The sequence below is a fragment of the Patiria miniata genome, unplaced genomic scaffold, assembly GCF_015706575.1.
Source record: "Patiria miniata isolate m_02_andy unplaced genomic scaffold, ASM1570657v1 HiC_scaffold_6, whole genome shotgun sequence".
NCBI lineage: Eukaryota > Metazoa > Echinodermata > Asteroidea > Valvatida > Asterinidae > Patiria > Patiria miniata.
The window spans coordinates 22447125-22465063 of NW_024037073.1; the positions used below are offsets into that span (position 1 = coordinate 22447125).

A 17939-nucleotide genomic window follows, 5' to 3' on the forward strand; every position below is an offset into this window, starting at 1 on the left:
AGTCCAATGGTATGGACTGCTGACTCTAAATCTGAAGGTTGCGGGTTCAAATTCAGGTTGGAATTTTAGATTTTATTTATTTTTGGGTAAATTGAAACTTCATAGTTAATTTCGTAACATTTAAAAATTGTGAAATCAACTTAGTCCAATGGTATGGACTACTGACTCGAATCTGAAGGTTGTGGGTTCAATTCCAGGGTGGGAATTTTAGATTTTAAAATTTTATTACTTTTTGGGTAATTAACATTATAGTTAATTTCGTAACCCTTAAAAATTGTGAAATTACACTTAGTCCAATGGTATGGACTACTGACTCTAAATCTGAAGGTTGTCGGTTCAAATCCAGGGTGGAAATTTTAGATTTTAAAATTTTATGTCTTTTTGGTAAATTTAAATTTAATAGTTAATTTCGTACCCACAAAAAAGTGTGAAATTATGCTTAGTCCAATGGTATGGACTGCTGACTCTAAATCTGAAGGTTGCGGGTTCAAATCCAGGTTGGAAATTTTAGATTTTATTTATTTTTGGGTAAATTGAAACTTCATAGTTAATTTCGTAACATTTAAAAATTGTGAAATTACACTTAGTCCAATGGTATGGACTACTGACTCGAAATCTGAAGGTTGTGGGTTCAAATCCAGGATGGGAATTTTAGATTTTAAAATTTTATTACTTTTTGGGTAAATTAAAACATTATAGTTATTTTGTAACCTTTAAAAAGTGTGAAATTAGGCTTAGTCCAATGGTATGGACTACCGACTCGAAATCTGAAGGTTGCGGGTTCAATTCCAGGGGGGGAATTTTAGATTTTAAAATTTAGTTCTTTTTGGGTAAATTTAAACTTGATAGTTAATTAATTACTGACTCTAAATCTGAAGGTTGTGGGTTCAAATCCAGGTTGGAAATTTTAGATTTTAGATTTTATTTATTTTTGGGTAAATTTAAATTTTATAGTTAATTTCATAACCACTAAAAAGTGTGACATTATGCTTAGTCCAATGGTACGGACGGCTGACTTGAAATCTGAAGGTTGTGGGTTCAAATCCAGGGGTGGAGTTTGTTTTTGAAATTTTATGTCTTTTGGGTAAATTTAACTTTATAGTTAATTTCGTAACCACTAAAAGTGTGAAATTATGCTTAGTCCAATGGTATGGACTGCTGACTTGAAATCTGAAGGTTGTGGGTTCAATTCCAGGGTGGGAATTTTAGATTTTAAAATTTTATTACTTTTTTGGGTAAATTAAATCATTATAGTTAATATCGTAACCTTAAAAATTGTGAAATTACACTTAGTCCAATGGTATGGACTACTGACTCTAAATCTGAAGGTTGTGGGTTCAAATCCAGGTTGGAAATTTTAGATTTTAGATTTTATTTATTTTTGGGTAAATTTAAATTTTATAGTTAATTTCATAACCACTAAAAAGTGTGAAATTATGCTTAGTCCAATGGTATGGACTGCTGACTCTAAATCTGAAGGTTGCGGGTTCAAATCCAGGTTGGAAATTTTAGATTTTAGATTTTATTTATTTTTGGGTAAATTGAAACTTTATAGTTAATATCGTAACATTTAAAAATCGTGAAATTACACTTAGTCCAATGGTATGGACTACTGACTCGAAATCTGAAGGTTGTGGTTCAATTCGAGGGTGGGAATTTTAGATTTTAAAATTTTATCTTTTTGGGGTAAATTAAAACATTATAGTTAATTTCGTAACCTTTAAAAAGTGTGAAATTAGGCTTAGTCCAATGGTATGGACTACTGACTCGAAATCTGAAGGTTGCGGGTTCAATTCCAGGGGGGGAATTTTAGATTTTAAAATTTAGTTCTTTTTGGGTAAATTTAAACTTGATAGTTAATTTTGTAACCACTAAAAAGTGTGAAATTATGCTTAGTCCAATGGTAGGGACGGCTGACTTGAAATCTGAAGGTTGTGGGTTCAAATCCAGGGGTGGAGTTTTGGTTTTTGAAATTTTATGTCTTTTGGGGTAAATTTAACTTCATAGTTAATTTCGTAACCACTAAAAAGTGTGAAATTATACTTAGTCCAATGGTATGGACTGCTGACTTGAAATCTGAAGGTTGTGGGTTCAAATCCAGGGTGGGAATTTTAGATTTTAAAGTTTTATTTCTTTTGGGTAAATTGAAACTTGATAGTTAATTCCGTAACCACTAAAAAGCATGAAATTATGCTTAGTGCAGTGGTTCAGACTGCTGACTCTAAATCTAAAGGTTGCAGGTTCATTCCCACGCTGGGAATTTTAGATTTCAAAATTTTACTACTTTTTAGGTCAATTGAAACTTTACAGTTAATTTTGTAACCACGAAATAGTGTGAAGTTGTGCTTAATCAAGTAATACGGACTGATGACCCTAAATCTGAACTTCTGAAGGTTGCTGGTTCAAGTCCCACAGTTGGAGTTTTAGATTTTAAAATTTTATTAATTTTGAGGTCAATTGAAATTTATATTTTTTTCAAGTTTGAAACCAGTCCACACTTCTAGTCTAGCAAAAGCCAAAAAGTAAAAAAGCAAATACTTTTAGCTTGAAGCAAATAGTGAAAGCATTTGCTCTCATTTTTATTCATGCAAATAAAAGTTATGCTTAAAAATATGTAGTAAAAAAAAAGCAAATGCTAGTTTTTATACATACGACCAAATGTTTCAATGTTAATCATAATTGCATCGTTTATGTTTCAGTAATAGATTTGAGGACCTACATGGATCTGTTTGGGCCTACAACGACGCCCATTCACTGAGCGGATTCGGGATTGCCCATCGAGAACTCGAAAAGATAGGAGAGACCAAGGCCAGTTGCTTTGGTAAAATTTTTCATTCAGGTAAGACAAACTTCCATGAAGACTCAACTCATTAGTTCAAGTCCCCCCCCCCCCCAACTAAGCCCTCGGACAACACTGAGTGTACGCTGTTTACACAATATGTCCGGTTTTATTTAGTTAAGTGGCTTTCAGGCTGTTAGTTCTCCCACATTTTAATGGTGGTCCCTCATTTGACATGTTGTCATCAAACGTTCTTTTGTCAAAGCCATCGGGGCAGAATATTTTTGGCATGCTGTTGGAAAGAACCAATTTTCAACTTTTGTTCTTGTGAAAATCCTGTTGCGTGACATCACAGCCTGTGTTGTGATATGAATGAGTTCTACCTGATTGATAAACGTGACCCGACTCAGAGGTGGCATGTCTTGATGACAGTCCCTCGCTTGTCAGTTGGTACAGAATGTCATTTGGTGACAAGTGAACGTCCTTATCCAAAGTCAAGGAGTCATGTCCAACAGTATCTCCGGGGTTATCCACGATGTTGCCGAGCGGCTCCGAATCCTCCTCAGACGTTATCGTCATGACGACTGTCTGCTCCATGTTCCCAAGGGTGCCCTCCGAGGACGACATCATGGCCATGTTTGAGATGTCCTGTGATTGGTCAGCCAGGTCTGGTACCAAGACTGTAGATTCAGCTGCAGATTCCTCGGGGGCTGATTTGGATAATGCGCAGGCCTGAGCGTACAGCCGTAGCTGTGCTAGATGGTGGTGCAGCAGCTGGGTGTGCTCCTCAGACATGTGTTGCAGTAACTCTTGCAAAATGGACTGGTTCTCGCTGTCGTTGGTTAGACGTTTCAAACTGGACGTGTGAATCATGGACAGCTGCTGCTTGAGTGACATGTTTGTGTTGGACAAATACTCAACCTGGAGGGCAAGACGGATGGGCAGAGAAATTATTTGTTTACAGATGGAATTTTAATAGACCAATCCATTAGGCTCTGCCCCATGATGTGTAACCAATCACAACCATGACAGCGCACACCAAAGTCTGACATTTATGCACTTCATGATGTGTGCAGTTGGAGCTTGAATGCTTAAGAAGGCACATGTGTTGTTACCCAGTTATTTAGTGCAACTAGAGTTTGAGTGAAACCACGAATCCTCTACACAAGGATAAACGACACATCTGAGCTTGTGTACAAAATGTGTGCAACAATTTGTCTGCATTTATCATAAGCAGCGTCAGCGCATAAAACAACGTAGAACGTGTAGAAAATGTAGAGCAATGACAACAACAGTGCACACCATGATCGCCCACAGCCATGACAGCTGGCATCCTGACAGAAATCTGACCACTGAAAGAACGCAGTCGCATTAGTGTGCCTGCATTAGTTCTGATCAAGGTATGTCCCCCCTCCCACTTTTGAGAAGCGATTGACGCCCTTGGTACCTGTTGCATGCAGGGAACAAGATCCAAACTCATTCTTAGACCAAGACCAGATGGAATGCCCACTCACCTTTGTACGAAGCCTTTCTATAGTACCTTTCATTCTGTGCTCTGTCTGGGCCCACGTGGTCCGCTCCTCCTCAAGAGTCTTTTCCAGACTTTCCTTCTCCTGCAGCAGCAGCGACAAGTTGTGCTCTGTGTAGCAAGTCTCGTCCTCCAAATCCTCTTTGCTTCCTTCATCTGGTATTTCAATAAGGACAACTGTTTACGAAAGGGAAAGGTTGAGTAATTATCCTGGATAATGATTCCTGTAATAATGAAAGTCGGTCATCAAAAGGTCACTCCAGGTGTGGGCTACACAAAGAGGGGAAATGATGGGAGGAGTTTATGGAGTAGAAAGGTCGACATATATGTTGCGCTTGAATGGGACAGATAATATGTAGCGGTAAAAACAGGATACAGGCAAGAAAGTCCCCAATGATGCAGTGTGTCAAGAACATGTAATTCCTTGTAACTGGGTGCAAGCAATCACTCACTTTTTCAAACCGTATTCCTAACATTAGGTGGGCAAGGTGAAGGACAAATGCCAATATTTAATTAATTGTTGAAGTCAGCTCTCAAAATGTACTGCCACCCTGACTTATTAGATTTTTTTTTGCTTAGAACCTTCCTAAATCCTCCAAAATTCAATCAACTTAAATAACACCAATGGCACACCCTTTGCACCTTGTAATTTCAATTTGTAAAATCCACTGTCAATATTGGCCCTCACCCACCCCAACCCCCTAAATAAATGCTGAACTTTTGGTTGTTGTTTTATTTATTTTATTGACCAAACAAGTGCAGGAGTGAAGACAACTGTATTAAACATGCTGTTGTCTACCCATTCCCTTCTTCCATATGGATTCACGATATATCAATTGAAAACAAAGCGGGGGGTGGGGTTGGGGGAAGAGTTCTTCCTTGCATCAAATGCCTCCCCCTTGGCTTTTTGGTCAGCTTCTTCTAATTATCCTTCACTGCTGGTGGCATTATCCTCCCTAACCTCTGGGTAGATGCTGCAGGATTCTTGGAGGGTCAGGGTTAATATTCTTACCATCTTACCTTCCCCATTGGCAGTGCTCTGGCTCGGATCATTGATGCAGGCGTACTGGTACTCGATCTGCGGCTGCTGCCCGTCAGTCTGCTCATAGCCCCGGGGATGATGTGTCCGTCTCTGATGGCTGCTGTGACTGGGGGACTATGAGGTGTGTTACCAGGCTGGTACTGTTGGGTGCTGGGTCAGTGTATGTGGTGAAGATCTGGTTGACATCCTGGGTATAAATGGTGGAGTGAAGTCGTTAAGGTTGATAAAATGTGACTAAAACCTGAACAGTTGCAAAAGATTCAATTTACGACACAAACGTACAGTGATAAAATTAGGTTCGCAATTAATCATTTTAAAAGGCACAAAGTGTTGGCATTTGATATAATCCACCCAAATCCTTGTAGAACTACCATACCTGCTCACAAGGTACATAAATTCAAACTGATTAAATTTATTTCATGGTGTTTTTTTTTTCATGCAGATTATACAAGGGGACCATTACATCACAGCAACGGCATACTCAGTTGTCTTGAAGCAGCACTGAAACTGTGGATGTTCAAAGTTTGATTGTGAAATTTATTTCAGGGAGTCTTCTGACCCTAAATCTCTAGCATGATTTACTAGGAACCATACCCATCCTGGCAAATTCCAACACCATATGGGAAACTGCACACACACACATACTACTTCTGACTTAGTTCAGGGGTACTGTACCCATCCCGACAGAATCCAACAAAACATGGTGTTGGGGTTTCACGGGTCAAGTTCTGTTTAGATGTAAGCTATAAATAAGTCTGTATCCGAGACAGGCTAGCTATATGACATATGTTGGCCCCATCATTGAGAACGCCGCTCCAGCCTGGGATCCCCACACTGAGAAAAATATAAAAAAACTGGAGCAATTTCAGCACAGCAGCGCCCGCTACATCACCGGCAACTACGACCGCACCTGCAGCGTAACATCAATGCTTAACGACTTGCACTAGAGTCCACTCAAGGCCAGGCGTCTCCAGTGCCGTCTAGGGATGCTTTATAGGATCCGCTTCAACTTGGTAGACATACACTGGAACACATCTAGTACTAGAGGTCACAGTTCACGGTTCTTCGTGCCCCATTGCACAACACTGGTCTGTTCCTCATCATTCTTCCCACAAACTTGCAGAGACTGGAACTCCCTGACATTGGACCCAGCCAGTCTACCGTCCCTCGATGCGTTCAAATCAGCATTGAGGGATGTTACTTACTAGCTTCAAGTTGTTCTGTTTTAACCTGCACTTCAGCACTACGTCACCAGCAACTACGACCGCACCTGCGTCCCGAGACACAGCTGGCGCTTGGGCATGGCCTGTGACAATTGAGTTTATTGAACACTGATATCTGCTAAGAATAACCAGCCCAGGTATCTGTCAATTTCATAAAACAACCACAAATGCCACTACCTTGTCCTGCTGTCCACTACCTTCAACTTATCTTAATTAACCCTAACCCTGCCACATGCAGCACAGTGCATCAGGTGGAAAAGTCTGGTGCACTTTGCTGCATTTCAGCTATCAACACCAGTGCATCAACAGCCAGTTCTGAAACAATGAGAGCTAATCCCATTGAACAATGCCTCAGTTGTATCCTGCTGCGTTCGAGGACCACAGACTCCGAGGCAATTTGGCTTTGAGACTTTTGACCTGATGGATCATGCTGCACTCGGCAGGCTTGTCACTTAGACAAGTGTTGCCTTCAACTCATATGGACCTTAAAAGTCATCTTGTAGCATGACCTGTGAAGAGAAAGTGAAAAACATTGTCCTTTGGCTAAACCTAAAACATATTTCTGGGATCCAGTCACAAGTATGCAAGCGCTTGGTCTTGTTCCCAAATGCAAACTCACCCCAAAAGTTGATGCCTTTATCCACGTGCTTGACCCTGTAGTGCGCCTTGAGGAGAATCTCATCAGTGAAGAGACTGTCCTGGGAGCAGAATGGACAGTGCAGATGCGGAGCCTTCATCAAGGAGTGGCTACACTCCCTGTCTGTGCATTGTATGGGCGTCCAGTCTGCCTCAGCGCCTTTCATCCACACTGATGGATGCGCCTATAGTTGCAAAAAAATTTATATGTATGATGTAAAAAAAAAAATATGTAAATGTATTAAACAGCAATGCCAATAAAATCAGTAAAAAAACCTCATTTTCAACTCAATCAAAACCTTCACAGAAATTTTCAAAGTGGAGGGGGGGGGGAACAAATTAGGCCAAATAAAAAAATAAAAAAACAAAAACATGTTAAGCGTCCCTGCCTGCTTCCTTTTTGGAGGCTGCCTCCTTTCGCTCCTTTTATTTTTTTCTTTCTTTTTTTAACCATTTTTTTTTTTAATTTTGGCCTCTTGCATTGTATCTGTTGCATCATGGAGCTATAAACACATTTCGATATAAAGCTGGTATGTAATTTTCTGAATTTAATGGCAGCCATTTAAAAAAAAACACCAAATGGCAGCCATCTTGAAAAATAGCCCTGTCGGGCGACCATTTTGGAGGATAGAAAAACAAGGGCCTCCCGCTTCCTTTTTTTTCAAAAAGCAGGACCCTAACTCCCCCTAAGCATGTTCTTTTTGGAAAGATTCCCGTATCCGGCCATCACTTGTCAATGTCATCCTGTGCAGAATGAGACTGGTCTGAAAATTTGTGTTTTTCTCAGTAAATACCCCAGTAAATTCCCTGCTAAATTTGACTTTTAAGGGCGAGCGTGAAGTGAAGGGCCCCTGTTTTATTTTGATCGAATTAGAGTCAAAAATATGTTTTTTTGCTCAAAAATCACCTTTACAATCAAAACAGACTTTTCTCAATTCATTCTAGTGAGACCCGTTTTGCAATTTTGAACAGATTCTAGGGGTAGAAAACATGATTTTCCTGCGTGGTTTGTGCCTTGCGATTCAGCACACGGTGCGTGCTCACGGTACATCGCATGGTGATCGCCATCTTGATTTTCAGGTCACGTGTTTTTCCCTAAAAAAACAAAACCCTGCCCTCTATCTATGACATACCTGTTGATTGAGAATGTCGCCAACTAGTTTGGTAGGTCTAATAATTTTTAAAGTGGAATGTTCCCTTATAATTATAGGAACCGGACCCTTCAATTCACGATCGCCCTTTTTAGGACATATTATTATTATCACTTTCTGATGGCTGATGGGTCGCTGAAGGAAAACATAAGTGATGGCCAGATATGGGAATCTTTCCGAAAGCCATTCAATATTATGAAGTGTCCGGAAACTGGGCGATTTAACATTTTGCTTTTTTGTTTTTTTTAAATTATTTTTACGACGAGGTGTCCTAGTCCTACTAAAAAATATAAATAATTTTTCAGAATCTCTTGGGTACCTACCATATGAATAGCCATGTTCAATAAATCCTTTGCCTTGAATAATCACATAAATAAATTCTTGGGGAAAATATTAAGTTGAAAAACTATAACTAGTGTTCAGCGTAAAGTTAAACAGCGCCCTCCAGGCAAAAAGTGGTTTAAAGGGTTTTTCCAAAATTCGAAGCCATTTACGGATTCGTCTGTTATAATAATTTGAAGATTATGAAATTTCCACACAGCTACTCAGAAAGCGTGAGTTGTCTATTAAGAAGAGACAAATAGGTGTTATTAGGCTTCCGTTACGGGAGACGTATGCGTCTCGTAAAAAAGAAGAAGACGGATGCCAGTTCAATGATGAAGCTGCGAGTCTGCGATGCAGACCGAGGTTTTGAAACAGCTTGCATGCTGCCAATCGAGCGACACATGAGGGCAGCATTCAACAACATAAACACGCGACTTGTGTAAATCTGCCGTTACCCGTATTCTTCTGACTCTGGTCTGAGTGGCTGAAAACTTTCTTATTTATTAGTATTACGTCAGTATCAGTACTACAAATTTGTTTTCATTAAAGTGACATTAATTTGGTTGTTTTTAATAGCTATTGGTGAAATCTGCATTATTTTATTTAGTGAAATGTACTGCAGAAGTAGCCGTAGACGCACTGCGTTCATAGCGTAACTTGTTATGATGTTTCGTCGTGTGTGTTCGTGAAAGTTTGAGATGCTTAGTTAGAAAAAGGAAAAATGTCCATACTGGGCCACCAATATAACCTGAAAAGTACCAAAAGTTGTAAATCTGATGGAAAAACACTATTAAGGAGTGCAAAAATTCTGGATTTTTCCTACAGTAGTTCCAGATAGCTTCAAATAAAAACCTACCTTTTTTTGGACTAGTCTCCAAATTGGAGTCCAATATTTTTTTCTGACGAAGTGCATTTTAATAAGGAAAATGTAAGCTTCTTGATACACGAAGATCTTTTTGATAAAATCTTAAGAAGAGTAATTTCTGCCAGATTTTTGACTCGCACTTTGACTTGTTTGGATGGTTTGTAGAAACTCGTGGGAGCTGCTGCAGGGAACCGACGAAAAATTTTCTCCTCGGTACATCACTCGAACAGTGTGATTTTGAATATTTTGTTGATACACTACAGTCGTTTAAACTCTTCCATCGAATGTTTACGTGTGTACTTGTTCGTCCCTTATGACCAAACTACATTGTACATGCGCATTAATGGATTTTGTGTACGTATTCTGAGTGCTGTGTCAAAATATTTTCGGTCGCCTAGTCGGTCCCTTGCCTCTCTGGCCCAGTCCCGATGGAGTTGAAGCACCTGCGGTTGGAGGCCACAGCACCAAGTGACGAACAGCACTCCCAAATCTGCTCCACCAGGGGAAAGCGCTAACTCAACTTGTGTTTGGGATTTAGGGAATTGGGTGGATTAATCTGTGGTTTTGGGTGGATTAACCTGTGGTTTGGGTGGTTGACCGGTGGCTCAGGGTGGCTAACCAGTGGCTTAAGTGGCTCGAGTGGCTCTAGTGGCTCAAGTGGCTTAAGTGGGGGAGACTTACACCCTAATTAGTGACAATTAGACAATAAAACAGAGACAGGAGACTTCTTTGACTTCTTTGGTCCCACCAGGCGAAGAAGTGAGATTTGTTCTCTCGAACTGTGCCTTTTATAGGCCAACATGGTCATATACATTCACATACAATAAATGCACCTCATTACTTAAGTACACAGGGTGCCTCAACCAATGAAAATGCAGTATTGCTTAGTAGATGACTTAAGCCACGCCCACGAACAGCGCTAGCCAATTAAATGCTGATGTTCTAGTATGAGTGACTGGGCACTACAGACAAGTCACTATACAGTTCATGTTAATGTATAAAACGTATAGTTGATGATTCATCACAGTACGCATGCGCATACTATCATTTCGCAAATCAAATAAGTGTGTGTTTTAGAAGTTGGGGACGTTAGATTTCAGGGAGGTACCATCACTCACGTTACGTCACTCATGTTACTTCATCTTCATGGTTTCTAACACGGCATAAAATCTGAGTTTGATGAACTGCAACGTAAGGAAACTCTGTTCTTATAATATATGAACCTTTGTCTCTGCCTGAAGCACAAAAACTCTCAATAACAGTCACATTTTGCATGTTAAAACAGAGTGCCAAAATGACTACCAAAAATCCATTTTTTTGGGTCCAAAAATCACTCACTACAGTTCATCTCATCGACACACCACTCAAATGAAAGATTTTGATATGTACCTTTGAATTTGACACCACATTTGACGTTGTGATGCTTGTAGTTTGGAAGATTTCATACAGTTTCCTCTTTTTTTGTGGAATTGCCCAGTTGCAAAACTGGATACTTTTGGCCAAATGACTTAATTTGCTGCAAGACGGTTTCATTGTTTCAATTTCGTAAAAATTTGCACCTTGTTGAACTGTCAAACTTGTCAGTTTCTGATGAATGAATCCAAGTTTACAAAGCCATTCATATCTTAAAACATTCATTCTTTGATTGATTAATACAAAGCCCATTAAAAAAAGGGAAATAAAAAATCAAAATATTATGAGGCATCAACAAAGTATCAAGTATCAGAGAACCATACCCCGAGCTCAAATACCAGACTGGTGATTGAACCAAGCATTACTTGTACATATATGTATTTGGTAGTTTTTAATTACGCACACAAAAAATACCAGCTTACATGAACTGTAGAAGTTGGTCATTTTGGGGAACCAACCAAATTTAGATTTGTACAGGTTTATCTCTAACTTTACAAATACATTCATATTTTGTAGCATTGATTTTTCAATTAAAATTTACAGTGTTAAGACTATTATTAAGACAACTTTGGAATGCTCCTTATTCAAAATTTGAAATTTATTGATCAATCTGGTTGTTATTGTGAACTGTTTTTTGTGCAGTATCTCACTTGGAAACTCATAGTTAAACTTACAAATATCTCATGCTTAAAAAAATCAAAGTAAATTTATTTTCTTCCGATAGGAGTTGGTCTTTTAATTTGTTCCTTTCTGTCCATCAGGTCTTGACCCACAAGATAACCATTCCACCAGCACCTCTGACGTACCAGTGACTGGCGCTGCCAAAACAGATCCTTATCACTATCTGACGCAACAGCATTTCACCTCAGAGATCTTCAAGATTGAGATCCAAAACCTCCCAAGACATTTTGGATTTGCGGTGAGTTTGCTCTCTAAGCACTAAACCCTCGATAACGATAATCATACAGTTTGTGCTCTTTGAGAGTTCATATTGTGCTCCATGGTTAGGATTTCATAATTATAATTTATTTGCATAATTAAAAGGCCATTGGATGAATTTCACAAAGAAACATGCAAATATCCTAGCCTCGTGTCGATATTAAAGTAATGGTAGACAACTAGATACTTGTAATCTTTTTTTCTTCCAGTGCACTTGTTCCATGTACGCTTTAATAATTATTTCTAATATTACTGTGATATCGCTTTAGGATGTAACATTTACAGCTTTGGGATTTTCTAAATAATTTATGAACTTTAGCTTCTTTGCATTAAGTACACATAGCAGTTTGTGCATTAAAGTATCGCACTGACTCTGTGCCTCATGCTAAATGAACAAAATAGTCACATCAACCTCAAACAAAACTTTTTTGTAACTTTTTGTTCTCAATCAGCAGTGACACTGAAGATCCAGCTCATGACATCACTGTATTGCTCATGACTTGGCACTTTCACAGAAATGTTTAAAAACGTGAAGCGTCGTACGCCTTCATCAAATAAAAACCTCAAAATCTGTTTCAAAGGCACTTTTTTGAAAAAGTTTTGCAGTGGAACAAGCTTGAACGGATCTCAGAAGCTTCAGGCCAACACATTTGTGTTTGCCTGATTTTGATCTTTGGCCCCATAGCTTTAGGTCAGTTGTCGAAGTCATTTTTAGTGTTTGACCAAGGTCAACATATTGATGACTGTTTTGCCATTTTCCCTTTGAAATTTGACCAATTTTGACCTTGACCCCAGGATAACCTTTAACCCCAGCTGGTCATGTGACATGTTGTTGGGGCTAGGCTCCTGATACTTTTGACTTTTAAGGTTTGGTTGAAATCGGTCAAAATATGTTGGACCAATAGACAATGTCAGTGTTTGTTACTAACTAACAGACTAACGGACTAACAGAGAGACATGATGATTTGTTGAGCTGCTACCCTCAGCTAAAACTGCAGCAGCCGATTTCACAAAAAAGTGATGCGCCATGCGTAAGACTTTATACGCAACAAATTTGTTGCGCAGCTGCGCAATAAGCTTATGATCGATTTCACAAAACTTGGCGTAGCTGTGTAACGTTGTAAATAATTTTAAACATCTTGGACGAGGATAAAAGCAGCATTTACGACGTCTGTTTGTGTGTTAATTTGTTCGTTTATGAAGGCTGTTTGTGTGTTAATTTGTTGTTGGATCACCTCAGCCCGCCATTTCGAAAATTATTTTGTCTGACTTTCTTCGGAATCGTTCGGCAACTCTAAAAATTAGAAATTTGTTTACTTCAAACATAACGTTTATGAATGTCTTGTATCTACCTTGAAAAGTTGTGCATTAATGGGCTCCACGACAGTCCCGATTTGCTGGTGAAATATGCCATTTTCAGTCGCTACGCCACAACTTACGCCACTTAAAATGATTGCGCGAGTTACTCCATAAATTATTGCGCAAGTCGTGGACTTGCGCAATAATCTGACTTTCGTGAAATGTGTCATAAGTGTAATGTTGTGCAGCGTTAAATGTTGTGCAACTTACGCAATAAATTGTGGCGTAAGCGGAATTGCACCATTGCTTAAGGTTTCATGAAATCAACTGCTGGGATATACACAGATTTGTTTGTACCAATGCATGTATATTTTCGCAGAAAAAAAGTACAAAAACAAACTTGCTAATTAAACACACACAAATACCTCATTCAAGTACAACAATTAACACAATTTTGAAGTATTTCTTAACCACTTGCATAAATACACATGTACATGTACATTGAATGAGTTCCAGCTGTTTACTTCACTGATAGTTGGTGGCAATCTGTTCTGGGCCTGCACATTTCTAATGCCACAAGTAAGCATCGATAATTCGCTACTAAATTAAAGTAAAACATGTTTCAACTCCAGTATATTGTGCTGTGAAAGTTTCTTGTGACCAAATGTGACATACTAGAGTTTGAAAGCTATACGCACAACTCTTTAGACATCACTGCTGCCCTTACATGGATTGCTTTCACTCATCATCAGTTACCAGAGAACACTGTTCTTGACAATTAACTTTCCAATGATTGACTCTCTTCTGGTTCTGGATGTGCATACTGCTGCCCTTGTGCTGATGGCTCGGTGCCAGTCAGCCCAGGACATTGTTCCTGAGTACTTGCAAGTGACTGCTGGCTCTCTGCTGGTTCTGGATGTTCACACTGTTCCCTTTGCATGGATAGCTTGCAGTCAGTCAGACTAGCTAGAGCATTATTCCTGATGAGAACTTGCAAGCGCTGGGGTCCCAGCTGGTTCTGCATGTATCTCAACATGCACTTGAACATGCTGCTGACTGTGCATGGATGCCTTGCTGCTGCTTTGCCTGGAACATTGTTCTTGACAGCTGTCCAGTGGCTGCTTTCTCGCTGTGTGTTGTGCATGCCCTTGGCTTGGTGGCTTGCTGCTGCTTGGCCTGGCAGCTTGGGGCTCTTGGTCATTTTCTGCCTGTGGAATTACACGAAGCTCAATCTGCTTCCCTGGCTGTGATGGTCGGCTGAGATTCCGTTTTGGGCAGCAATGACAGCACAGTTTGAGGAATGAGAAAGCCATGACTACAGCTGCACGATAGTCAGTGTTCGTGACATTGTAGACAAGAGAATTGATTGAGCTGTTGATAAGTTCCAGAATGTTTAAACATATAGTCACAGCATATAGTTTTTCTGCAAGTTTTAGGTATTCAGCCTCTTGAGCCGGCCTGGTATAACTGTTACGTACAATTCTAATAGTTGCAGCTGCAATGTCTAGTGAGTTCAAAACGAAAAACACAGCAGTATTGATGATTATCAAACGGAGGACTTTGCCTGCTCGCTTCGGACGGTTTGGCAACAGGGCTGATTGCTTGCGCACTTTCACTACTATGTAGATGTACAAAGCAAGAGTTGCTATTAAACAGACAATGTTGATAATGTGAGGAATCCAAAAGATTATTTCATTGAAGACAGTGTCTGTTATTGGTAAGAATATGAGAATAACACCAACAGTAATTGTTGGAACCCAGAGTCCTGCTGATATCTTTGCTGCTCGAGATTTAGAGGCTTTTTCTTTGTGTGTCACAGGAGTTCGCACTGCAGAGAATCTCTCAGCTGCTATGGTAACCACAAAAGAATTACAAACTGTTAGAAGCATATAACGAACGCCCCGGGCCGCAACTTGCAAGGAGTCTATTGGTTGAATAAACAGTGCATATAGTAAGTCACTTGAAAGGAAGAGTGAGTCAGCCACAGCCAGATTGGATAAGTAGATGTTGATGATTGTACGCATGGACTTCACTCGAATGACTGTGAAGAGAAAGACTATGTTGAGGAGGATGCCGATTGGTGCAATGATTTCAATACTTAACCATTTTATTTGAAGAAGTCCGTGTACACTCTCGTCAAAGTTGTCACGAAGCTTGTCAATGTCACTTTCCCTCCCAGTTGATGGAGTGGAGCTGTTTTGGTAGTCATCACCCATAGTTCATTTACAGTGTTGTATTGATCGTTATGTCGAACACTTTGTGGAAGATCACTCCTGTTTTGCCTTTTTTAACAGAGAATGTACACTGTACTTGTGTAAGACCATGAGAAAGTTTCATAATTGTTCGCATTTGTAATCTTTTTAGGTTTTGTTTTGACAGCAGTGTTACAAAAATAATCAACACAATTTCATAATTGACATTGGCATGATAGTTGCCAGTTTTGTTTAAGTTTGTGTATACATCCTTTTAGTTATGTCTTTCCCTCCCATACGTTGCATACAGATGTGCGCCTTGACATGATTGATAACTGGCAATGATGAATTGGAGTGTAGAAACAACATTGATCAGTTTGTGAATTATTGTGTTTAAAAATCACTTAATTATCAATATGAAAAAAACTAAAGAAATCGTTTTTAATTTTCAAAAGAACAAACAAACTATGCAACCCATTAAACTGAACGATGAGTCTGTGGAAGTCGTAGATGACAAATACCTTGGCACTGTGGTTGATAGTCGGCTAAACTAAAATTCTAACACCACAAAAGTTTACAAAAAAGCCAATCAACGGTTACACTTTGTTAGGAAACTGAAATCTTTTCATGCAAATACCAGGGTTTTAAAACTGTTTTACCAGAGTACAATCCAATCAGTTCTAAGTTTCTGTTCTATCGCTTGGTTTCACTCTCTTACAATCGTTAGAAACTAGAACGTATTGTGAAACATGCTGGCAGGATTATTGGTGATGATACTGAAGGTCTTCAGAAGTTGGTACAAAATGGTCTCTCGTTTAAAGCTAGAGTCCATCATTTGCAGCCATCCGAAAAGTAACTGGCGTAATTATTGTTGAAAAACAAACTTGGTTGAAAGATAGTAAGGGGACTAAACTCCCTGTGAAATTATTCTATCTGGCAAGCTGTCATTTTGAAGTAATCAACGAAAGAAGGCATTTCCAACTGTGATTCTTAAGAAGCACCGTAGGAAAATTTAAATTAGTAGTTCGTTTTGTTATTCAGCGCAGCGCGCACAAGTATTGGAACGACGCACACGCGCGCGCGGTTGTTATAATTCGTCGGATCAGTGCGCGACGTCGCGTATAGCTGCAATTCAAAACAATTCAAAACATGATTCAGTAACTTTTGATTTGAAATTGAGATCTTAGAATGCTGTTTTTCTCGGAATGTACAGCTGAAGCTAAGCTGAAACTTCATCAGGTTAGTTGTTCAGTTCCCTTCTTTAGATTTTGAGCACTTTTGTTGCTTCAAACGAACAAAATGCACAAATTACAAATGATGGACTATACCTTTAAGTTCAATTGCATGTTGTCTGACAATACTCGCCCTCTTAACCCATTGATTGTCACAAATATATCGGGTAGAATTCGTCATAAACGAAGAGGTTTGAAAATTCTGTTTTACCCAATGCCATAGGCCCTATACAATTTTAACTGTACGTTTAGCAGATAAATGAGTTTTGTGCCCCGTATGGCCCCTGGTTTTCTATTTCGACCTGGCTTTTAGCCAAGATCGCTTTTAGTGTACTGTTTAGTTGGTGGGGGGAATGCTACTGTTCAGAGGTACCGGTAGCATGTAGCTTTGAGCTGTTCTATGATATGTGCAAATATTTTTAAAACGTATATGAATCTATCGCTCAGTATATTTTTTGTAAACCTTGTCATTTACAAATTATAATATTACTATTCATTTAATTGTTTATTACAAATCATCTGTTGTTTGGTGTGCCCTGTATGTCATCTGGATTGTGTTTCTGCCATTCTGCCAAGGTTTTAGATGGGGGGGGGGGGGGGTTCAGCATGTTGTCCATAGGATGTTTTTCATTCCGTTTTATGTATTTGTTTTGTTTTCTTTACTGTGCAATTTCTATTGTTGGTTCTTAGCTGTGAATATCGCCTTTTTGTAATGAGTGTATTTTTGATATATTTTACTGAATGTTTATTGCGGTACAAAGGGAAACACATTTCATGTGTGTCACATGATGAATAAATAAATTGAATTGAATTGAACCCAAGCTATCCTGAATCCACAAAATCCCATCCACTGATTTTGTACATGTAGTTTGATGGATTCAGAAATTCAGAACACATGTATTTCTATATAGCTTTAGATAAGATGAACAGATAATTTGATATTACATGTAGTTTAGTCTTGATGGGATTTTGGAGATTTTATAAAGCTTCCTTGAAGTTAAATTGACTGACCCTAACTTTTCCCAAATCCTTCAAAAAGTTCTTTGAAAAAATGGAGGATTTTGCAGGATTGAGGCTATCATGTATGGCAAAAAAGTGTGGCTGTTTTTCAAGGTTGGACTGTGTCAATTAAGGTCTTCAGGGACGGACCTTGTGTTGTTTATGCTCAGCCATGCATAACCTTTAGGCCTAGATTATAGGCCTACTTGAAATCCTCTGCACTGCTCCAATTTCACTGGCTCTGTCTCAACATATTGACAGTGATTGCTGGATGACTTCAGGAGTGAGGCAGTCATTACCCCTCCAAGAACCACATT

At 39.1% G+C, this 17939-nt stretch overlaps 1 protein-coding gene across 1 annotated transcript; it reads right to left on the reverse strand.

Annotated features, from left to right (window-relative positions):
- Positions 1–2874: 2874 nt before the first annotated feature.
- LOC119743433 lies at positions 2875–5462 on the reverse strand. The gene is made up of 3 exons (XM_038219833.1): positions 5328–5462; positions 4294–4484; positions 2875–3700 (listed from the first exon to the last, which is right to left on the reverse strand). The coding sequence occupies exons 2-3, from the start codon at positions 4324–4326 to the stop codon at positions 3092–3094; spliced, it is 642 nt and encodes a 213-aa protein (XP_038075761.1). The 5' UTR covers positions 4327–4484; positions 5328–5462; the 3' UTR covers positions 2875–3091.
- Positions 5463–17939: the final 12477 nt, after the last annotated feature.